The sequence below is a fragment of the Lethenteron reissneri genome, chromosome 20 (assembly GCF_015708825.2).
Source record: "Lethenteron reissneri isolate LAM-NWPU_2019-01 chromosome 20, ASM1570882v1, whole genome shotgun sequence".
NCBI classification, from domain to species: Eukaryota; Metazoa; Chordata; class Hyperoartia; order Petromyzontiformes; family Petromyzontidae; genus Lethenteron; species Lethenteron reissneri.
In genome coordinates, this window is record NC_083798.1 from 7,275,406 (window position 1) to 7,300,464 (window position 25,059).

General features: G+C 48.6%; 1 protein-coding gene across 1 annotated transcript in view; it reads right to left on the reverse strand.

The window, feature by feature from the left end:
- Positions 1-5,769: 5,769 nt before the first annotated feature.
- LOC133344671 (anion exchange protein 2-like) overlaps positions 5,770-25,059 on the reverse strand; it is a 68,492-nt gene continuing 49,202 nt past the window's right edge. Inside the window, exons 12-25 of the mRNA XM_061554724.1 lie at positions 24,602-24,794; positions 22,982-23,096; positions 22,433-22,617; positions 21,655-21,874; positions 21,015-21,281; positions 18,468-18,616; positions 17,923-18,117; positions 16,790-17,026; positions 16,185-16,274; positions 14,231-14,397; positions 12,286-12,539; positions 11,436-11,605; positions 10,697-10,870; positions 5,770-9,567 (exon numbers count right to left, since the gene is read on the reverse strand). Of these exons, the coding sequence (XP_061410708.1) occupies positions 9,487-9,567; positions 10,697-10,870; positions 11,436-11,605; positions 12,286-12,539; positions 14,231-14,397; positions 16,185-16,274; positions 16,790-17,026; positions 17,923-18,117; positions 18,468-18,616; positions 21,015-21,281; positions 21,655-21,874; positions 22,433-22,617; positions 22,982-23,096; positions 24,602-24,794 (2,497 nt within the window). The 3' untranslated portion in view covers positions 5,770-9,486. The remainder of the gene's footprint in view (positions 9,568-10,696; positions 10,871-11,435; positions 11,606-12,285; positions 12,540-14,230; positions 14,398-16,184; positions 16,275-16,789; positions 17,027-17,922; positions 18,118-18,467; positions 18,617-21,014; positions 21,282-21,654; positions 21,875-22,432; positions 22,618-22,981; positions 23,097-24,601; positions 24,795-25,059) is intronic.

Genomic DNA, 25,059 nt, shown 5'->3' on the forward strand with positions numbered 1-25,059 from the left:
GATTCTAAAGCTCACAATACGGTATAAGCATCGCATCTTGCGCGTAAGAATCAATGTTTTTTTTTCCACTCCCGTCAGCTTCATCCAGCCACTAGAGGACGCTACATCGACCATATATACAATCATTGATTCGCAAATCAAGTCACGATCTCGAATCGCTGAAATTTTTTGAAATCCCAAGGGTCACTGTGGTGGTGGTTACGGAAATCTGCTACGCCGGTAATTATAATATTTTGCATTCATCAATGTGGGCATATGCAGTAAATGTACAGGTCTAGTTGACGGCAGCGCAATGGAATTGTGATGCGAGGATTGAATTTCAACTTGAGAGAAACCGCTCTGGTTCGTTCAATGACCGCGAACGACAATGCACTGAACGTCTGACAACACTGTGGGTTTCAGTGTCCGCTGTGCTACTCAAAATGTGCCCGTCATAACGCCAGCACACTTAGAACAACAAGCATGACCTCATTTATGTAAAGAAAGTGGTGACCTCACTATCTGAAAACGAAGATAAGAGCTGTCACAAGAGGGGCGTTACAGTTGCAGTATCTCTCAGACATTGAACACTGGGATTTACAATTCACATTCTTCATCGGAAGAGTTGTTGTTTAATTCACACGCAAAAAAAAACATTGCTTGGGAAATCGAAAGGACAGGGTAGATGTGGACGTCCCTCCGAAAGAACGCAGACTGCTCTCGAACGGGCTAAATATGTACCTACATTTACGTCGTTACATTAATTTAGGACAAGGTGAACGAGTTTTAAGTTGAAATAAGCTACACGCGGCGCAGATTCCATCCAAATCCAGAGTTATGTTCGGGAGCATATCGGGATGGGGAAAAGGCACGTAAATCACAGCACACGACGAAAGTGCCTGTTAAAAATAAACAATATAAGATAAAGATAAACAATATAGTTTGGGGAAAAGATCACCCAGCTTATAGTGCAAGAATAAACGATTCATTCCAGTGGACAAATGTAATTCACGTAGTAATTCTCCGTTGAAACACTTCAAAACACAGGTCGTGTTTCATTACTCTGGCTAGTTTCGTATGAGGAACACCTGGATGAGAGAATATCAGCGATAATTGGTTTTTTACCCTTCTATCTGGCAACAAAACTGACAGCTTTTTACAAGGAGTCATGTTTGCATAGACCGCAATACCTGCAGCAAATGAGGTTCCCATAGTGTAGATGCTTGCCCCGAGCTCTCATACTCTGATGGTGCATTGTCTTTGAGTTGTGCGCCTTTTGGCGTCATCTGGTCCAACCCATGTGAGACTAGGCTCTAAGGAAAGCTGTCTCGGGTGTGGACCAATCAACTTCAAGGACAGTGCACATTATCAGAGTTGTGTCTTTTGTTTGTATTATGACTGCAGGTATTGCGGTCTATGCAAACATGACTCCTTGTAAAAAGGTGTCAATTTTGTTGCCAGATAGAAGGGTAAAAAACCAATTATCATATTTTTACTGGCAAATGAGGTTCCCATAGAGAATATAAGCGAGTTGGCGATATCACTCGATGAGGAAAGCGAAGTGGCAATGGGCAGGGCACGTTTCTATAAGCGATGGTTGTCAAGGCTAAGAAAGATTGCCTCGGTGGTGGCATCTATAGAGCAGTACGCGTTGAAGGAGGCGTGGAAACACCGCGGAGCTATGAATGCTGCTGTGTGTGAAGGCTCTGGGTGGATTACGAAATCACAGGGAGATGACTTTATAATGCAACAGTGGATTGACCATGGCTCATAATGATGACTTGAGCACAGCCTTTGAAAATGCCACTCGGCATTTTCGCAAAGGCAGGAAACCCATCACGAGCGTGACAAACTATATGCTGCATATCCACTTGTTTATTGTGATTTGGGACCATTCATATTAAGTGTTTACAGAGCGTTTTACAATGACCCTTGCAAAAAAAATGGAGGGTGGGGGGGGGCGCACACAAAGCAACCACAATTTGTTGTTTTTCACGTGCTAAACTGCACACGCGTGTGAAACCAAGAGGGAAATGTCTTGGTACACGGAGCTTGTCGCAAGGCGAGGAATGATTGAAGGGAAGGCGGCGGCGAGGGGGGGATGCCAAGCCAGAATTGGCTGTAAAGTCACGAGGCTGGGATTGTAGTCGTGGAGACGAACTCTTGTTGTAGTTTCAGATTTGAAGCTTTCGTGACTGCAAGGATTCATACTCTTAGGTTTTTTCGGTAAAGTCACGTAGGTAAAAAATGAAATTAAAATTAATGAAAGTAAAATAAAAATCACGACGTTTCGGAGGCAACACAAGCTTCCGTCTTCTTGTTGTAGTAGTTGTTGTTGTAGTTGCTGCTGCTGTTCAGACAAGCCGGCCGAGCCAAAGATAAGCCTGAACTGTTCTATGACGGATGCACGGGAAGGGGAGCATGCCCATTTGTATTCCTACACAAATAGGCACAACGCCGTGGGATGTATTGTGCGTGTACGTCTCTGTTATGTGTAGATCGGCTGCTTAAATGAGGGGCCTTTGCACCCCACGGCAACGCGGCTCGTGGGGGTTACCGCGAGGTTTAGTGTGAATGGCGCAAAAAAATATGAGTTTTACTTAGTTTAGTTCAACACGTAGGCTTTCGACAGTTTTTTTGTTGGGTTAAATTGCGTAGATATATGTCGTTAAACCCGCCACCACCCGACACAGCCAATTAGTAAGGTCAAATTCGGCTGCCGCCTGATGATTCCGGTTGTAATTACTGGCGAAACGTCGTACTCGGATTGAAAAATGTTGTGGATTTGCTCTCCAACACACAACCGGTGTTGCTGTACTAGCGACGAATTGTCATGTTCTGTTTACGTGACAACCCTTACCAATTGGCTGGGTCGGGTGGTGGCGGATTTAACGACACATTTATATTTAGGCTATCTAACCCCCAAAAAACTGCATTATGGGTGAGTTTTACTTTACCAGTCCCGCCGAGTCACTGCGGGTGAGTGAAGGCGGGGAGCAGACACATCGGAGTATAATAATCACTGTACAAGATGCTCCTGATGTCTTGTGACCCCCCCAATTAATCGACTCCTAACATTATTTTCCTTTGCTCATTCACTTCTGTTTTCACGCCCATCGGTATACAAAAATGGGGTCACAAGACATCTGCACCACCCTGTAGAATGTATTTTTCGGCAGTGTCCTCTGCTGCCCACCACGGAGTCCCAGAGCCTCTAACAACATTTATTGCACGGTGGTTACCCATTGAAGCACTATCCACGCCGAAATCCGCTTCGCTTCCCTAGATGTTATGAGCATCGGGCGCATTCCGGGGCGATTTGCTTATCGGCGAATTCTTGCTTTGGACCCTGCTCAACACCAGTGGCAGTTTATTTTTCAGTGGAGAGTTGGTGGCACTCAACTTTCGACGCAAAATGTTCAAATACTTTACATAGTGTGGATTATAGTGCACGCTTATATACGTAAGAGGCACGGAACTGTGTAGAGGTTTGTCCTTGCAAGCCCAAGCACGGACACGGCGCCAAAAAAAACATTTTTTTAAACGTTCACCGCCGTGGCCCCTAAAGGTACACACCGTATAATGCAGCCAGCCGGCACCCCCCACTGCAGACTGTGTACCCAGGGCCCGTTGCTATAAGAACCTATCCAAGCAATTTCCTAAGATGGAATCTTGCGTGTGCAGTTACTTGTGGGCAGGTCATTACAATAATCTACAGCTCTTTGTGAAGAGCGTCTCCCGTTCTCACACCCAGCCCCCGCCATCCACTTTCACCGGCCAATAGTTCGTTCTATTCTTCTACGGTTTGTCCACATGGCCTCATGATGAGATCATGGGACGAGAAGTGCCTCTTTGCCAGACCTCTGGCTCGAAAAGCGAGGTTGCCTAAACCGGCGTCCGTTGTTTTTTTTTTTCCAAATTAAAGGCGGCACGACCAGTCTGGAAGCAAATGTTGTAGATTTCATTCTGCACGTAACTACGTATTACATAAAGAATTTCAATGATTAGTTGTTTTTTTGTTTTCAGGGAGGCAGCCTACGTTTGTTTTTAAACTGTGTTCGTGACACCCACGGAATGGAACGTGATCGTGAATTCGTCAACAGAGGAGATGGAGCGATTATCATCAGCTCACGGGCACGTGCTAGGTGTACGATTACACTATAGGTTCGCGAGATCGCAGCAGCCTGGAGAGGCCTTCATCCAGCAGTGGATTATGGCTAATGGTGACTTTGCGTGAAGGGAAAACGGGTGGCCATGGACATCTGCTTCCCGAGTTCCATTCCAGGCCACGGCTAACATCTGAACCGCTCCTGGGCCCCATCTTCACCGACCCGCGTTGACCATCGTGATGATTTGTGGCTAAACCAACCCTCGTGACAATACGGCGTGAAGAGGTCTTCACGCTGCACTGGACTGACAAATATCTGCACCGCATTATTATTGTTTTAATGTGTCGATTCGAGACTATTTCAGCGCGCCACCCTGGTAACTTGCACCAATATCGCCACCTTGTGTTCAACTACCACAGCTCATTCCGGTGTTAAAACACTACCAACGAACCAAACGTAACGCAATTCCAGTCCTATTGACCACAATTGTTACGAGTTAGGGCGTTTACAATCAGCAACCGAACATTGTTTCGATTTTCAAGGAGTATTAGGAGACATTACTTACAGAGACTTAGAAATGTCCTCACTACTTAAATACATTTTAAAATGTGTTACCGTCGGATCTTGGCCACCAACTCCAAAGCGCTGTATCACAGGCGTACACACCAGCACGTCTGGCTAATTAAAATCCCAGAAACATTGTCCAAACGCCTCATCAATTGTATGGGTCTTTTTTTTATCCGGAGCATTATTACTGCAGAGAAGCCAGCAATCTTTGATGAATAACTTATGAAAGACGCGAGTACACGTGTGTCACGTACATCCATGAGTTGTAGTTAGTGCACACCACACAGCTTTGCACTGTGACCACTGGTCCCAGAAATACACGCTGTGCATGCAAGCCAAGATGATTTGAACCGCTTCAGAGCAGGGGTGGATTGATGCATCGATTCACCGATCTTTATCGACTCTTGGGGCTCGCGATGTGTACATCGAAATCGGGTGTGTAAGAAATCGATGGGTTTTTTTTTATTCCTAAAATGTCGTGTGTAAAGGGGTCAAGTCACCCCTGAGGTCAGCCACTGGAGGTGTTAACCATTCACCGTAATGTTAAATGAATACATTCTTGAATCGTACTGCACCACTTAATCGTGGCAATGCATTGAATCGCCACAGTTGGGCGGGATTAGTCCACTCTACTTGAGAGCCACGTGATGTTGAGCTCGTGCCAGTGTAGAGCTCATCAATGTACACCGAAAACGATGCGGCAGAACACCCAGCACCATCCGTGAACTTGAGCTGGTATCACAACTGCACAATTGGCCCCACGCGCATTGACACAGCAGCAGCCGGACTGGAATTGCAATGGGTGCATTTTTTTTCTTCCTATTTGGTCATACCAGTATAAGAATATACAATTTAACAGCGCTAAACATGTGCATTCATACTTGACATGACAACGCAATGTTGAGCCCGGTGAATTACAGCACAGCGTACAGGGACTCTTGAAACACCAGAACATCAACACGAGAATAAGACCTGTCACCAGGCTTCGCTCTAACCCGTTCATTACGCACCCACAATCACAGCCACTGCTAATATTAACTAGAGGTGTAACGATGCGCCGATTGATTGGTTAAGATAATTATGTACGCTTACAATACATGCGTCGAGTCGTGTGTGTGATAATCTCTGCTTTATTATATTCTTACGTACTGCAGTTCCACTTGATCCCTGCATCCATTAGAGGCCACGGCATACACCGCAAAGTGAAAGAGAGGATTGTGGAACACATTCACGATTCCAAATCGCGGCAATTCATAGAATCTACGGGGAATTGGAGGTGGCGATGAAGAAACGTTACTCCCCTACAATCCAAACATAATTGCCATGTTTGGTTACAAAAAATATATACATCTTCATCTTACCCTCATTTAGTGCATCTTGAATATCATTTATTAATTTTAAGTATAACTGCCTTGGTCTTAAGTGGTATAGATTTTTTTTAGAGGTACACTGTTTTGTTTACACCTCTCCTATCATTATTCAAAACATAATTTGTTTCCTTAAAACCAGCATTCAAATAATCAACACCTATTGGACAAAACAAGCTAATGGTTAACGCTGCCATTTCAACAAAGTGGTTTTCAAAGTTTATACGTCACAAGCCAGTCTTTGACTGAGAGCGGGGTGAGGAACCGACAGCCCGCGCGAACGATACCGCCCGGGTTTATTTCATACGGTCTGCAGCTACACGGAATTGTCTGCAAATGAGAGATATCAGGCGCCACAAGCACCTTAGCTGCACTAATCAAGTGCCAGAGGGGAATATTGGAGCTGGCAACACTTCGTTTCTAATTTTAGAATGCCTAGTCATGTCTGTCACTGCAACGGCCCTTTTTCTACTCGGTAGACACGCACATTTATTTTACGTGTTATTTTTGGATAGCTCTTAAGTGCGTGTTAATGTGTAGTTGCCGGCCAAAGTTGTTTTCAAAGTCAAATTCGGCCCTCCCTCGGTAAGGAAAAGGTTCCCCACCCCCGTCTTAAGAGGGACCTCGTCCACGCGGTCCGCACTCCGACACCGATTCAAATTTTCAACGCCTACTGAGGCACGTCCTTGCCATAATTCCGTCGTGATACCCGCGGGCACTCTCCGATTTGGCTCCATGGGTTCACACGATTGCATGGAACAATTGCGATCCGACACAGGCCGACACAGGCCAGCAATGGACCCGTTGTGCTCCTTTGTTCTCGTCCAACATGGGAGACGGAACACATCCATAGTTGTCGACTGCGCGGGGCACGGCACGGGCTTGGACGACCGATGTTTCCACAACCTTCAACTACACGTGCTAAACGCGCATTTGCTTAAAAAGGACAGCGGATTCACGCAATCCAATCGAAACCCTGAACGCAGTCAGTTTAACTGACAAAAAACATCTTGTTGGCACTGGTATAGTTTAACTTAAAACCTATTTTACAAAAAAAGGAATGCACCTACTGATAGGACGTGGAAATAAATAGAATACTTTGAGCACCCCGCTTAATGTGTCAATAGACGGTCACCTGTTACAGCCTCTGATATTTTATTACAGCGATCGTCCAAGCCTTCCTACAGCAGCCACAATGCTTTCTTGTCCTTCCCCCGCACCTCCGATTTGCACGGTTGGCTACGTACGGTGCGAAAGAAGTTCAACATAGGTGCATACAATGCTGGCGAGCCTCATCCCCATGAAGCTCAACTCAACTTAAATATCAGCACAGTCTCGTTACGTGAGACGCTAATTCCCACCGTCAAGTCCCAAGTCACAAGCAACCTGCATTCGACTTTTTTGAAGCTATAAGCAGCAGTCACCGTACATTTTAAAATCTAAACAGAAGAAATAAGGTAGCTCAGTGACAAAATAGTTGACCAAGCAGCATAATATAAATCAGGCCCTAGGTTTTCTTTTCAGTTATAGGTTACAGTGTCAATCGAAAACCAAATTTCCCCCGAAAAACAGACATGTTTGCTTTGAAGTCAAATTCTCATCAGGGCATAATACACATACATCAACAGGCTTCCTTCTGAGAAATCACGAAGCTTACGAACATCTAAACACATGATTGTACTGCAATGCTTTGCCAATGTTTGCCGACATCCATAATATTTTTGGATAAACAAAATAAGAGTACTTTTTTTTCCCAGCACCAACGCCCCCAACCCCCCCTAAAAAATAGCCAGAGAGCAGCAGCAGCACGGTGGGTGTGAAATGAGAGTTGCAGACACAGCTGTAGCGCCACTCATACCCAGATTCCTCGAATATTACACGCATGCACAGAAGGGATTCCTCACTCCACTTCTAATTCCTAATCCTAGAAAGCCATCGGCTATTGCTGACGGTGGGGATGGGGGTGGTGTCAAGGGGGGTGGGACAATGCCCAAGTGTATTTTTTAAAGCAAGTCTTGCCAAGCCGGCAACAACCATCCAATCGGCTCGCTTTGCTCGCTCGGTTGTGCGATTTTTACGGCCGCTCGGAGGATCGCCGGATGAGACACGGCCGGAGATGATCCAGAGTGCCGAGCGGTTCGACGTTGAACAAAACACCATCTTACATGGAGCTGCGAAAGTGAGCACACCGCGATTTTGTACACCTATTACACGCAAACCACTTCGTGGTCACACTCAAAACACTCGCTACACAACCGTCCGTGGTCTGTCACGAAGACTGCACAGTGCAAAGTGTGCAAAGTCGCGCCAGAATGCTTTGCTCCCGAGTACCAATTGACCCTGTGACGCGTAGTTCGGCAGGAAGGGGATCTCTCTACCGCTATCCTCATTAAAAACGTATCGCGAAAAAGTTAACCAACGCAGGCAGATCATATCGACACGCACGCATACTTGGGCACAAACACATCAAGCACCCTTAGACGGTAACAGCTGTCCACATTCACCAAAGGCGGCTCACACAGCACTTTTCCAAAGCACAGTGGAGCCCTACCCCACCACCTATCACTTAAAACGTGCGTGCACGTGCACAAATTTGCCACACACAGGATGCACGCATGCCGCACGCAGCGATCTTTGCACCGAAATGTTCCAAATCTGAAATGGTCCAAATCTGCCCCTGTTCGTGGTCCACAGCAGGGATTGACTCCCCCAGTGATATAAAATAGTTGTAACTTTTTCTTTAAAAGCCATACTTTCTTTTAAAGGGCAAAACATGATAGTCGAGGTTTGATTTTTTTTTTTGGTTTTAAGAAACTGCAATGTGCAAATACCGCAGTTAAGTTTTTTTGAAATGTAGCTTAAGAGCATCGGGCAAACGAAGGTCGCCACCAGAGGGCAAATGCCTGCGATGACAGCTTTGTCTCTGAAGAGACACGCGACTGCTATTCTACGAGCGAGCATTAAGCCGAGCAGCAGTGTCAAGAGCACCAACAAAGTAACGCGTGAGCCCGGGTGCACACATTGTGGCGATGGGCGCGCGCTCACTTGAACGTGCCCAGCACTTGAAACTGCGTGCACGCTCAGCGCCCAACGCACCAAATGATTGGCTCCTGATATATTTTTTGAAACCTTTCTTCTTTTAAAGCTCTTCATTAAAGCGAGATACAGACTTGTGTGTGTGTATATATATATAGGTCTGGCGAGAGCGGCTCTCTATGTCCGCTCCCTCAAGCAGCAACATTCCACGTCTCGTCCTCTCTGGTCCACGTGCTCCTCAAGAGGAGCTCGCCCTGTCTTCTCTCCACGCTCGGAAAGCCGAACGAGCAGCTGATTCTGCTGGTGTCCCAGAGACGGCAGTGAGGAAGCCCCGGTGCTTTCGTCCAGTGGCGTTGGGTGGAGCAGTCGGCGGCAGCAGCGGTCGAGGTGGAAGCGACGGTGGCGGCCGCCGCTGCTGCTGCTGCTGCTCACACGGGCATGAGCACCTCGGCGTACTCGTCCTGCCAATCGTCCTCGTCCACGTGAGGCTCCGCGTCGGCAGAGTCCAGCTGCCCCCCAAAACAAAACACAACGGCATCACCCACTACGCCTGTCCGCACCATGGACGGACGTCACGGAGAGGAGCTTACGCACCGGCCAGTGAGCCCATCTCATCTCCATTTGAACTCTTTACGTGGCAACGTGTACTGTGCGCCAGAGCCGTGGTGACCTCGTGGTTACCGTATTGCGCAATTAAGCCTGGCGCCGCCCTCCATTCAATTCATCAGTGGGGAGTTAAATCTAAATCGGTCCCAATTAACTAACCCAAACTCTCCAGAATGGTGAAGTATGGTAAAATAACCACCCCCTTCCATGACTTGAGCTGCTGTGGGGGAGGCCTTCATCCAGCAATGGATTGACAAAGAGCTGTAAATTACTTACAAGACATTAAATAATCATCTTAATTTTGTGAGTTTATCCTCACCAAGCATTCACAATGTATTTTGTGCAGGGTCCTGTATGCACGTCTCATTCACATCAGCGTGTGTCCATGTGTGCACTGAAGGCAGCGGTAGCATGGTGGTTGGAGCGCTACACTACTAACCCAACAATGCGAGGTCGAATTCCGCTCGCAGCCAACACCAGTAAGATTGTCTGAACTGGTCCTGGGTCTCCCCATCAGGCTGTTAAGGCTATACAGGGGACGTTTGTCTTTTTGTGTGCATCGCACTCTTGTCTATGCATGCACGCATCATGAGCGCATATCTCTTGCATGGCGCAAGTTATATTTTAACTGAATTCATTACTCTGCTCGGCCTCATCGGATCATCAAAACTATGTCACCATCGTCTTGTTTGGGATGCACGGCCGACTTCAGTACTTTTACACGTGGTGGGGAGAAACTGGGGGCGCGAGAGAGAAATCGCAAACAGTCGGAGCATGCACGCGCGCACCGCGACAATTGAGACGTCCACTTGGCACCATAATGAAAGCCAAGTCGTGAACTAGCCCAGCGAGTTCGTCGGCCAGTTCAGAAGCGATGCACAAACCCCCACCGCCTGTGCCACTGAATTACGAGCACGACACGACGCAACCACACTGCGGCGATGGCGAGCGCCCACGAGGTGCAACGACCCGACCTCGCCGTGCCACCCTCTCGTCCCCGCGTGGCGGCGCGACGGCCGGCGGACCACTCACGCAGCGCAGCTCGTGCGCCGTGAAGATGCGCGGCAGCAGGAAGTGGCGGAGAGGCACGGTGAGGATGAGCACGAAGGGGAAGGCGAGGGAGGCGGCCGTCGACATGACGACCCAGAGCAGCGCGAGGCACACGAACTGGATCGCCGTGTACATGTTCATGCGCCACGTCTTTACCTGCGGCGACAAAGGCGGCGGTGGTCAGGGGGTGGGGGGGGGTCAGGGGTTCGCGAGTCGCGTGGTTGAGAGCTGCGGGTTTGGTTATTATGGAGGAGGACTTGACCTTGATTGTTTCAGGCAGAGAGTTACGGCTCGGGTGGGGGATAGGATTTTCATTAACAGTCTATAAAAGGACATCGCATGTGCCAAGGGGACTGGGGCAGGGTACAGTGCTAGAAGGGTGATGATCGACACCGAATTTCGCACAAGCGGTTTGCGTTAATTTTATTGAGAAAAGCGGAGCGCCGTTGTTTTAAAAGACATTGCACTCGCAGGAAAGAACTGTAGCGGCACGACCGCACTCTATGATAACTGGTGCCTAACTGTGCCACACGCTCTCCCGCACGGCCTTGTGGGTGCCTCGATACGCCTTTCTAACTTGAAGACATACCGATAAAGTTATTTTCGTTTAGTTTTCATTCTGATTCCGTGGGAAAGGGTTGGACCTCAGTGTCCGATTACTCGGGAGTTGCAGCAGGGTTTGAGTTCGGTGTCTGAGTTCGGAGTTCAGTAGCGCGCAGACCTTGGAGGCGTAGGCCGAGTCCGGGTGATGCTTCGCCGGCATGAACGCGAGCAGCAGCCGGTCGTACATCTGGATGCCATTGACCGACGTAACGCCCATGTAGAGGAAGATCCCGAAGAGCACGGCGAGCGGAATCCTCCTGAGCACTTCCCCCAGCACCACCGAGAGGCCTGCGGGGGGCAGCGGCGCCAGCCACGGCTCGTCAGTTGTTACAATCGGCCACGTGGCCATTTCGTCGTCAATGGGGGGTTGTCGTGGAAAAATTCGATAATTATCCAACAACACAGATGTGTTTTTAGAGAACTCATTCTAGGTTCGTCGGAAAGCATAACAAACATATGTTTGATTGATAGTACTGTAGTGTATCGTCACGAGTGGTCAAAATTGAAACTTTATGAGTGTCCTGGTCTGAACCCTATTTGTCTCGCAGCTCATGTTATCTGCGGTTTATCTTCCATATTACGAGCGTTGCATGAGGTTCAAACATTCTGATTTGTGTCCCGGTGAACATGTTTTGTGTTACGAGAAGTGCCGCAGCAGCGTGCCGTTGTCGACCGGCCCATTTGGACCACTGATCGCCACCCCACGGATGACCGCAAAATGAACTCGCTCCATTAATTAATCTGCCAACTCTCAACAAAGCGCTACTTTCTGGGAAAACAACTGTCGTGGGTTACCAAGTATTTCCAGGACACCACTAATTTCGCAGGCATCAGTATCATCACCATTCCCCATCTCAAGCCCTGCACGAAACTCATCAAAATGGATGGTTAAGTCTTCCAATGAAGAAGACCCCCCCCCCCTCATCAAAGGTGTGCAATGTAGATCACGTGCCCACGTGACTGCTCACCGATGAGCACAGCCACCAGGAGCCCCGTTGCACGCTGCTCCTTGACGCACTCGATGCGCGGCTTTTCCCCGGGCGCCGTCGCCTTGCTCATGACGGTGAGCGCGTTGACGTGCGTGACGGAGCGCACCGTGGCAGCCGTGAGCCAGGGCACGCCGAACAGCGCGCTCGCGCCGCCCATGAGCACGATGAGCAGTAGGTCGAGGTGGAAGCCCGAGCCCTTGACGAGACGACGCTCGCTCTTGCTCACGATCAGCCTGCGGTGTCCAAAGAGGGTGGGGGGGGGGGGGTGGAGGTACGAGCGACGATCATTCACGATCACCATTTGGCCAGTGAGTGGCACGCCACTTGTTACAGATGTTTGTGGCTTGAGCCGAGCGCCCGCGCTGGTTCATACTGCGGGGGGTATTTACCAAAACTAGGCGCCGTCCGCCACACAGTCGACATTGCGGATCCCGTGATGTTATACGAGAAAAAGTTTGGTCACATACGCTGGTGTCACGTTCCAAATAAATTTGCCAAAATTTAATTTGGTAAAACCACACTGAAAAAATACGCCCCCTGCTGGCAAACTGAAACTTTCTATGAAACCTTAGCCTTGAGCGATAATAATAGCCAGAATAGCAAGCTTACATTGTGGTGAAATGTGGTGGAATGTAATGGCATTATCGAGGTGTTTCGTGACACCGTTGTCTGGACAGAAAGTCGCGTGTGGGGGGAGTGTGGGGACTGCCCCTTCCGCCGCAAGTGGAGCGGTGTGGGTGTTCCTCCTGCCCCTGCCTGTCACATGGAGGGAAAACCTCTGTCAGTGTGAAAAGTTAACTAAAATTAGTGATAATTTTTGGCTTCTGTGCTGCCGAAGTGGAACGAGTTCACCAAGTACAACTCGGGAGCCGGGATGCTAAAAACTCGGGTAATAACATCATCATTATTTACTTTATTTTTAAAAATGTGCAATTCCTAACACAGTTCTTGGATGTGCAACCCTTGGAGGCATTTTACAGATGTATAGGATAGGTGGAGTGGTGGCGCAGTGGAATCTTATAGATGTCCATAATGCATGGCAGCAGAGTTATTGTTTTCTGACAGTATTATTGAATAAAAAAAACTGGTGATAAATAAATTGCTTCCCATTTGTTATCGATTTATTTTTGACCTATAAATAAAATTGGGGCTGCAGCAACAGTCGATGCACTGTGGATTAATGTTCTCGGCACAATCAGAATATTATTATTAATTAGAGTTGAAGCTAAGGTCACTGGAGCAAAAAAATAGCATTGCAAGTTTCAAGGTTAAAATAAACAGTGTTAAAAAAAATGTATCTTAAGAGTTGGCAATTATCCCAGCACTGAGGTTTAGGATTACCGGTGACAGCAGGAATTAGGATCAGCATTGCAGCTGAAAGAGTAAGGAGGCGATCGTGCTAAATGTCAGTGATGCAACCACACCACGCCACTGCTTCCTTCATTCCACACCAGTGTGTTGGAGATCCAAGCCACAACATTGACGTGACAACCCTTACTAGTTGGCTGTGTCGGGTGGTGGCGGGTTTAACGACACATTTATATATTTACACGATCTAACCCCAAAAAAACTCCTATGGATGATATGGTCGCGAAAGCCTACGTGTTCATTCTTTGTCACCAACATACGCATGCCATTCCAGTGCCTGTCTCGGTAAGCTGCCCACACCTCCATCCTGCACACGTGTCCCATTCATAACAACCTCTTCCCGAATGCATCTACAATGCTTTCTTGCAGCATCCTTTTAATGAACTTACAAGTTGCTTGCCATATTCTTTTACAAAATTCCAGGCATCCTCTGCACCTTGATTCAGTCAAGGAGGTCTAGCTGGTTTGTGAAACTGAAGTTTCCGGATAGAGTACACACACAGCTTGGTTGGATTCCTGTGATAAGTTTTATTTATTTATTTTTGGGCGGACTCACGTGGTGATCTGCGTCTCCATGAAGATGAGGATGAAGACGAGCGCCGCTGGCACCACGCACGCGAACATCATCCACACGGGAAAGGTCGATCGCATGCCCAGCGGATTCACGAGCCACCTGCGCTGGTCGGGCGACGTCACCGAGAACCCGTCTGGAACCGCGAGCTTCTGCGCGCGCAAACGGTAAAAACGGGGTGGTGGCCATCGGCATCAGATTTGGGGTGGTGTCGGTATTGATGTCAATGTAATAATAAAAAAAAATATTCTATAGTGCCATCATAACATGGCAAGCCATTATAAGGACGTACTTGTAATGTTGAACTGCTACCAGACCAAACACTATAGGAAATACGATCTGACAGTGGCAGCAGCCCTATGTTCCAAAGGCTTCCAGACCAGCCTGTTTATTTAGCTCATATTAAATACTTTGGGTCATCTGAAGAACGTGACTGTTGCTGCAAAACGATTTCTGCTGCGGCGCAAACTGTTCTGACACAAATTAACTACGTTTCTCAAAATCGTTTCAAATTATGCTGCTCACGTCCATCGAGCATGCAGCCAAGACAATAGTGACTGGACAAACGGGGCATTTGACAAAGGTCCACAACTCCAGAGGAGGCCATGAAAAAACAAAGCATTCAATGTGTTATGAGTAGAAATAGGAGTGTTTTACGCTTAGTGTGACATGGTGCAGCTACCACTCCAAGGGCAGGCTTTTAACCATGCTGACAATGGGACGACTGCTATGCTTGAGTATCGTCTTGTGGTCAGAACACCCATTGGTTCGAGATGCGTTCCTGCAGCCAATTAAGTGTGACTGGGCTATAATAAGCTTAACTTGCACGTATAAGTGAAGTGGATGATCACTCGCAAATAAGTGGAATTACCACTTTGTTGACAATTTGTAGGACTTGCACGTGTGGAGGGGGAATGACTCATCTCCCCAGCAGGGTGATGCATTTCTTGCTCACAATTGCGTTGGTTTTTAAATCCTTTATAAAAAGTTTGCTTGCTTGCTTAGGACCGTGCAAATCTTTCAGTCGTTTTTTTAACCCACTTCCCGTGATCCAATCGAGCTGACATTTTCCACACAGACTCGTTGTGCGTGACAATTAATGTTCGTGAAAATTTTTTTCCAAAATTTTACACTTTTTAGGACAAAAATATTTTATTTAATTACCAATTGCTTAACGGTGCAATGCAATCATCTGACCCATAGGTGGCAGCCATCTCAAGCCAGAGGACGAGAGGACTCTAGCCGCCACGCATATAAAGGATTTATAGTGAAAAACTTTGTTTTTACGGGTTATACTTTTATTTATGCTTTTCAAAGGTCTGGAAACTTGTGCAATTAGGTAGGCAGCCAGGTGGAACGATGGTTTAGGGGGGAGCTGCTCTCCCATTGGCTAGGGATGGCCAGGGGCTGTGTATAAAAGGAGAGCTCAGAGCATAACGGAGGGGAGAGAGGGCTTGGAGACACCAACTGTCTGGAGTGGAAGGGAGCCGCACTCCCAGAGGCAGCCATGGACACACATTTCTCATGTTTCCATGAGGACCAAGTTAACACGATAAACCTGCTTAAAGCAAATAACATGGACAATCCAAAAACATCTATACATGGTAAAGTTGTGACTGGGAAAGTTGTGCATCAAACGTGGTACAACCAACACAACAAGGCTTGTGGAATGCATCACATACAGAAAATATTGGGTGCAAAACGGCACCCTGAGGGGCGCAGAGTCGACTTTACAGCCCGCTGCCAAGTTTGACGCTGTGAGTAAAGGCCTACACTACACCGTAGTTTGATGGTGCATTGAAATAATGGGAACTTTATGGATCGGTGGCCATCTGTACCAGAGTCGAGGCCACGGTGCGGTCAAGGACAATGGGAGTGAGGGTAGGGCCAAGCCCAAGGAGCAGAAGGCCAAGCATTGTGGGGAGGAGGGCGGCTGAACCTGCGTGTAGGTGCCAGGGATGGCGTAGTTGACCAGCACCATGATGAGGATCGCGATGGGTACTCCAAAGTCCCCGATCACCCGCCGCACCTGCAGCACCGGTGCAGAACTTTGGTCACTGTCGGTTATCGCCGACAGTGTGGCACGTATGTGCGGAAGTGTCAATGTGCATGTTTGTGTGTAAGTTATCTGTTTTTGTATGTTTTCAGATTGGTGTGGTAGGAATTGTTTGACTTGCATTCCACTGGGATTTTTTTGCACACAGCGTTGAAATACGGTGCTTTTTTCCAGGATTTTTCTAGTTGCGTATAGTCGCTTTAAGATGTTTCTTGTTCATGTTTTTTGTTTTGTTGCGGTTGCACCCGAGTCGAGAGCCGCATGGCTCACAGGGTTATACCTAATAAATGAAATGGTTTCAGGTTTATTTTAACTTGACAGATTAGGGCGATTTCATTACCTGAGTTGCCAATGTGACAAAAGCAAACAAAGTAAAACATCTTTCTCAAAACAAAAGCCGTCTCACATGAGGAACTTAATATTGTATGTGTGGGTTCGAAATGCGTTCATTTGCTGCGCGTTAATGCGCACGTTTCTTGCTCCCGTACCTTTCCGGCAAGGAAGCGGCTGTTCTTGAGTTTGCGTAGGAAAAAAGCGATGAAGAATGTGCCGGACATTAGCACCAAAGACAGCAACGCAGTGTTGGGCTGGCTTGGCATCTTGGTGGGCGCATCGGTGCCGTTCCTTGCCGCCATCGCCGAACCATTGACCATGCTCACATTGCCCCACACTCCACTATCGGCTCCTATAGGGTAAGTCTTCAGCAGGGGATGCTCTTTGAACACCTGTTTCAGGGGTGTGTGGGAAGCGGACGCAAAACGGATGAGGAGAATGCACAATGTAGGACAAATACTTCCTTCCCCTAAAATGTTTTCTGGACAGGATGAAGCTCCTCGCTGTTCCTGTTCCGTCCTCCATGGGAGAACAAAACTGTTAAATTGCTTGCGTGTGGTAGCCCCTAATCCCTGGAATAACCGAGGCTGACGACGTTTTAAGGTAACAGACTTGCCATCCTTGTCCCACTCTAAAATTACATTTTGGACCTCGGATTTCTTTTCACGTATGTGCAAACTAAAAAAATTTTGTATGGCGCATTCTTCAAGTCTTGAATTTTGGAACTTGACCATGTACAGTTTTTTTGGCTTGTTTACAGTAGCTAGCGTCGCTTATGTAACCAGGTCATCGTTTAAAAAAATGAGCCTTCATTGCCAAATGAGTTTTAGGGGTGTCCAAAATAAAACCTAATGACGGGTACTAGCAGGCCACCCAGCAGTGGATTGGGAAGAGCTGAAAGTTATTAACCAGACCATGAAAGGTCTTCCCCTCCTGCCTGACCAGTAGCTATACACATGACTGCACCTGATTAGTACGGTTGGCTGGGTACGGTGCAAACATGCAGTGAACAGCTGATTTTTAAGGCACATGACTTTCTGTACTGAGCATATGGATCAATTCAAACTTTATTTATGCATTATTACACGACTTGTTGTTCCAGGCATGACCTCCAAATTATAGCCACAGATGTCTCCCAGTTAGTCCTTCCCCCCCCACTGCCCCCGTCACAAGCCCACACCCTGCCCAGTACAGTGACAGTTGATCAAAGTTGCCGCTCTTTCCCTCTTCTTATTTTGTCGGCGCGATGTTGCGGTGGGAGCAGCTGCCAACGACCCTGCACACTGACCTTGAAGAGCTTGTAGAATGTCTCGTAGATGAAGATGATGGAGATGAGGATGGAGAAGATCTCCTGCGTGAAGCGTGAGATGTAGCGGACGAGGAAGCTGCCCTCAAAGGCGACCGTGAGCAGCACGATAATGATGAGCCAGAAGCCGATCCACAGCCGCCCTGTCAGGTACTCCACATCCTGGGACCAGCAGAACTATGTGGCGAGAACAGGGAGGGGATTCAGGATTTGATTTTTTGTTGATCAGGATAAGTTTTACCACATCCAAAGCAAAATCGGTCATATTCACCAAAACCTTGCATGTGTCCAGGCCATGTCCTGCAAACCATATTTTAACGAACGGAACAAGTAAACGATAGTTTACAAGGCAACGAATTACCACGATGCCCACCGTTGGGATGGGGATCAAAGGTGAGAGGTGGCAAGCAGAACCTGTGCATTTGCCTCCAATTTCCCTTCATGTTCCCAACACCAATTAAATGCCAGGACCGGGTGGAGGGAGGAGATGGCAATGACACTGCCACCTCCCCGGGGAGTAGACGTACGGAGAAAAAGGCCTCTTCGAAGACGAGGAGGGGTCCCGAGAAGCCCACAATGAGCAGCGGCTGGGCACTGAGCAGGGCGAAGAAGATGCTCTGGATGGAGGTGGAGATGATGAGCTCCGACACGCCGATGAGCCCTTGTGTCTTCTCGCCTGTGTTGGGACGAGGAAAATGGTGTACCGATTGCATTAAGACTCCATCAGAGGGTGAGGGGCTAGGCAGCTGCCACTACAGGAGGTCTGGTAGTTTTGTAACTGCTACAATAATATGAAATACTTTATCACTTTGGTTTGCTAAGGTTTATGGGGGGGGGGGGGGGGGGGGAAATTGTTAAACTGCCTTTTTAAATAAAGTATGCCAAAAGGCACCCATGTGGCCACACCTCGTACATATGCACACATGCATTCATACACAGGCTCTTGGTTGAGGCTACATTCGAATGGAGGCAAACTCATTCATCTGCTTTTCAAAAATGTGTACACCAAGGTGGAACCAACACAGGTGGTGTGGACATTTTTATAAAAATGCTCCCACCACAATACTCTTGTGTAATGCGTTTTAGCCCAGACAACTCTATAGACTTTACGGTGTACATGGGGGTAGTAGGATTTGTATTGTTCATTTGAGTTCTCCCAGCAATGATGTAGATTAACACCATACAATGTGAATGATGAGCAATATAGGACAAATTTCTATTTAAAGCTTTCGTGACTGCAGGGATTCATCTTCTTGGTTCTTTCGGTAAAGTCACGTAGAAGGGAAATTAAAAATAAAATCATAAAAATAAAAAATAATAAAATAAAATTCTCAAAAATATAGGACAAGTTTAAATATCAATTGTTGGTATTAAGGACAAATGCCATTAATGGAGTGTATCTGGATACTGTAAAATACCCACAATAGACATTCCCAAGATGCACACAGAGTAGAAAGACAGACCCACTGTGTCGCCTTAACAGACTCGGGCAAGTGCTGTTCAAGAGCACCTACTGAAGACCAGCATAGCACACTAGAGAGTGGGGGGCTACCACCAGGCCAGGCTGCCTTTGTCTCCTGAGTGATATTTACAGACAGAAACCCAGCTACCCATTTAGGGTTGAGTGGTCCTCGCTATAAACCACAGTTATACAAACAACCATGATTTGCCACTCAGTGCTGGTGATGTCACCAAGGTGCTTGTGCCAAACTGTGTACTGTGAAGTGTGAAAAGGCTTGCTGGCAGAGCACAACCAAGAGCCCTGCCAGGCCTGTTAGTATCACACGCCTTCACCAGGTCAATGCACCTGTCCCTTTAGAAAGTGCTTGCCACAAATGAACCACCATAGTTTGCTAACCATGCCAAGGAGCAGAAACCACAACTTGAATTTGTCGCAGCAGCTTTTGGCTAGCCACCAAACAAACGGAGGGAATTGCACACAATCGGATGTGCTTCTGCAGCCATCTGGAATGCTCGTCCTTCCGTTATTAAAAAGCCACTGGCGCTATGTACTTAAAAATCCAAATTAAATGGTAATTTATTTAAAACTGTGCCGTTTAGTTTGTCTTACCACCACACCTTCAATTAGCAAGGTTGGCTACTTATGCAAAGGTGGTTCTGCATATGTAGAGACATTGCAGGAACAGTGCAGGTTCAGGAACAGCGCATGGTCAGGAGAGGTAATTACTGAGGGGGAACCATCTGGGAAGTTCAGGAACAGATTAGAGAGTTTGAGAAAGGGGGCATTGGCTGGGGGCAGAGTGACGGCCGGGCCAGCAACAAAAAGAGACAAGAGCCAAGGTTCGGGGCTGCCATGAAACCAGGGTTAACTGTCGTTGCCACTTGCGTGTCATCCCTGACCAAGTTATCTACCTGAAGGGCCCTAAATAATCAATAAAGACACCTCTACCGTTCCTGTTGTTCAAGAGTCATTACAAATACACCAGCAATGCCGATCCCATTGATATTCCCTACACCTCTGCTGTAGCAGTGGGACAAAGAATAAGGCATCTGTGGAAGATGCCTAAGGGCCTGAAACCTCACTGGAAGAGTTCCACAAATGTTTCCTCAGCATGTCTGGAAAAAAAATATTGATTAATCCTTGCCAGGATCTTTCCTGGGACACTGAGGGAGGAGCCGCCCAGGTAGTAATTACAATCATTACAGTCCCTATTAAATAGGGAGACCACCTGTAAAATCCTGCAGAACCCATGTGGTTATGTCACAGGGCAGTTCACACACAGATGCCACCCTACCTGATAAGCTAACTTGGGAGATCTCTGCCTGGCACACAGGCACAAAAATACACCGAACCAATCACATGCCCACACACAGATGTACAAAGACAGATTTCCCCAAATAACAAGTCAGACTGCTGGGGCAAGTGCTCTTAGGAAGTGCCCTTTAAGGATGGCACTGCATACTAGGGTGGGTGACCAGCAACAAGCCCAGCCACTTTGTCCTTCCAGTGGTGATGTTTACACTTCTGCTCAACACTACGCATCCACTACTCAACTGCTGTGTTACCCCCCCCGACCACACACACCTCTTAACACCCTCTCATTCTTACATACCCAGCAGTCCACCAAAGGTGATGGCAGGGGAGAGGGCAGCAAAATAGATGAAGATGACGGCCGCAAGGCACTGTGGGTCCACGGCGTCCTTGATGTCGTTTGGGTAGAAGGGGTAGCGACGCCGCGCGTCACGAACCACCCCGCCAAACGGCCGCCCCGTCCGCTGCAAGGGGTCCTCCACATCCCGGTGAGGATGGTGCCCGCCACCGCCGCCACCACCACCCTCCATCCCGCTCCGATCAGTCAAATTGCTCTGCACTGCCATCACTGACCAAGCACGCGGACAGTCATGCCTGCCTCAGAAGCATAGCACGCAGCGCCATGAATGCATCATCAGCCGTGATCAATCTAATTGCTGGATGAAGGATTCTGACCAAGCCACCACGGTCCGAGGTTGTAAAAATCTATCTGGCACAAACACTCACACCAGCCTATTTCACTGCTATATTTACACATGCTTCACACGTCTCGCTCGCACCTCGCACGATCCACACGCTCGACACGTTTCGTGCATGTCCCACACGTTACACAAGTCGACGGTGCATTCCGCACGTCTTAGGAGTGTGCCGCATGGATCTCCTACATGTACCATGCACATCCCACACACATACAGCCCCCCCCCCGCCACCCACAAGCGCACCACTAATGCTCTGGACAGGCGCTTCTTCCCGCGGGTGGCGCCGCCCATCCTCCTCGCGCCGCTTCTGCAGCATGTCGCGCTGGAAGGCGGCAACGGAGCGCAGCAAACCCTCGTCTGTGAGCTCCGACGGAGGCAGCACGATGCTGCAGTCCAGGAACTCGGTGATGGCGGTCAGCAGGTCCTGCCGCTCATCCGCCAGATACGCTGCTTCATGGAAATCCTACCCAGGGGTGGAGGCAAGGGGTCGCGAGTCAGAATCGTGGGGTCGGAGGTAAGGTTGGCCAGAAGGAAAGATAGATGGATAGGGTCTCATTGCCATTAATTTAAAAGCTCCCGCTGATGAGATGGATTGCCAAAGGCATTGAAGTGATTCGTAAATGCCTTGATAGTGTACCAAAAATAGCCATTAGAAGACTGGAAATGTGTGAGATGAGCACCTGAGGTTGAATGGAGAAAATCAGTTGGGCAGCCATAAGGAGAAACAGAGTGGGGTACATAAGTGGGAAAATAACAAGTAATAAGAAGGTGTTGATTCATAAAATTATGCGAGGCTATCGATGGCCATGGAAAAGAAAGCTGCTAAAATGAAGTTTAAGTTAAGCCAGTATGGAGGGAAATTGCGTCAAGAAACTGCCCATAGGCAGAGAACTCGTGTAACAATGACAAACCGGTTTCTACACATGGATTAACAACGCACTATCCACTACTCTTGCCACTTAACGGGATGCCGCGAACCGACAGCTCGCACAGGGCTGGATGGGCATGCTGGGCAGGGCACCTTGTCGGACATGAGCGTGGAGATGGAGCGCCCGATCTCATGGTAGTCCACGCTGGCCTGCTGGGGGCCCAGCAGCACGAACAGGAAGCGCACCGGCACGGGCACCTCTAGCACGGACTCAAGCACCACGCCCTCGCTCAGCCGCACAAACGCCATCGCCGGCTGCTGCAGGAAGTCGACGCAGCCTGCGAACACAAGCGGCAGACACACACACACAATGCCACCGGCGCATTGACGCCAGTTGATTTTGGAGAAGCCTGCGCAGGTATACGAAAGGGCTGGACTGGGCCACTGGGGCGGCCAGGCATTTTGTGTCATAAGCCAGTTCTGGAGTTGAGATTTAAGTTGGGCCCAGTGTGTGGTAGCCAAACTCCAGGACTGGCCTCTCTGGTCAAATGCCTGTTAGCACAATGGCCGAGTCACACTTTGGCAGAACGTACAGGTGAGTGGAAGATGTAGGCGAGTGGCAAGTGTCGGTCAATGGGAAGGGCAGGTGAGTGGAGCGTGTTGAGCACAGAGCGTGGTTGAGCAGACTGCTTTGATGCCCACCCACAAGGACGATGGTGGCCTCCGCGCCATGTGGGATCTTCTCCAGAAGCTTGAGGTCTGGCCGAGACTTATTCCTGGATAGGGGGTCGCTTCCCGTTGACGCACTGTCCTTCTGCTGTCCGAAAAAATGGACGTAATAAAAATAAGAGATGTTAAGACAGAGGCGTTCAATGTCAGCCTATGATCTTGCCAGTCAATGTGTAGTGAGTCCAACTGAGTCACAGACGTTGTCTTGGGAGCAACACTATTTATTCAGTAACTCAACATAACACAACACAGCCTACACTTGGGTGTTGAATGCTCATCTAGCCACGCTACGGCAGAACTAGACACGGTTCGCTATCCCGGCCCGGACCACAAGCTGGGTCCCGGACTATGTGGCTAGAGGCTTCTTTTACCCATCGTGGATCTTCATCACCAGCAACACGAAGAACCTCGAGCCCCACACGGCGCCCCCCGTTATATCGGCCTGGGCTGGGGCTGGCTCCGCCCCTCGCCCCGCCCACCTTCTAGATCTCTCGAGCTCTTCCCCCAAGGCTCCTGAGAGCTCTTTTATACCACGTGACCGCCCAGCGGCCCCCGTCCACCGTTGGCCCCCCTCCAATATCATCCGGTCACGTGTCGGCAGGTCAACCAGCGAATCGTGCCCCAACGTAACCCTGGCTGGCTGACACCGCACACTGTACGTGGTGCCTCCACGCTGACCAGCGCTCACCCAAGCCCCGCTAGGGCTGGTGCTACGCCCAGTAAGCGGGCTACACATAATGGCAACACATTATCCACCGTGGCTTCGTAAGCCCAGCACCACACAGTCACAATCAGAGTCACTACAAATGTAACGAAGTTGCTGCAAACACAAATCACACAAAACAGATTTCAGTGTTAGCATTTAATGAGTCAGGCATTGATGCATGCCGCCTTAATATAAAATTTATGTATGTACACTGCCACCTTAATCAACGTTCATATTTTAGCTTATAGGACAATCGATTATTAAATCATGTTTATTGATGTCCTCTATACCAAAGTGATGAGCTATATCATGGACTTTTCATCTTGCTTTAAGGCTTAGATGAAAGAGCCATCCGATTTATTGATGCATTAGAACAAGCGACTGTGACCTTATCAATTAAAACATGACTGTACACATAAAACAACTCTGAGTCAATGCCACCACTTCACTTTAGTGTCTGACTCAGAGGGGGCTCCAGGTATCTCATAGATGGAGCACAAAGAACAGAACACTCACCTTGAACGATAACATTACATGAGAGCAAAGTACATTCACTTGCGACTGTCCCAGCAATGCAAACAAGTGGTGAGATGCTGCATTCATAGCAAAGATTGGTAAGACTGGGACTTCAAGCCTATGCCTGCTGAGCGCTTACACACACCCAGGAACGTTTGTGTGCACCTTAAACGAGTACCTGGTGCGGTGTTTAACAACATCAGCACTGGGGAGACAAATGCGGCCCAGCATAATGCTGGGCCCTCTTCCCCTACGAGTGCCATGCCATCCTTCATAAGTGCTCGCTAACAGCACTTGCCCCAACAGCCTCCGTAGGCTACGTGATGGTGTGGGGGGGGGGGGAAATCTTTGTCTTTGTGCGAGGCACCCACCTCTTGCAGATCACTCATCTCGATGGCGCCGTCCCCCACGAGGGGCTGGGTGACGGACGGCTCGCCCCCCGCGTGGTTCTGTCCCCCGTGGGCGCTGGTGGCCGAGGTGCCCGACAGCAGCGAGCTGAGGCTCGCCGCCGAGAGGTTGCGGTGCAGGAAGGAGGAGGTTGTCTCCTTCGCGTCGTTCGGATGCCTGTGGAGAGCGCGACGAGCGCGCGCTCCCAGAGTTAGCTGCTATTTCTATTCCTTTCGCACGCGTCCTGAAATGAAGCCCGCGATTTTGATGTGCGTTTCCCGAGTTTTGATGTGCGTTTCCCAAGAGGGGAATGGCTTAGCGAGTGAGTTAATAAGATAAAGTCATGTTTAATCTTATGTCAATCCATTGATCTGATCGATGGAGGCCTCCCCCGCTCCGCATTGGTTGTGGGAGTTGTTTGACCATACTTTACCACACCGGT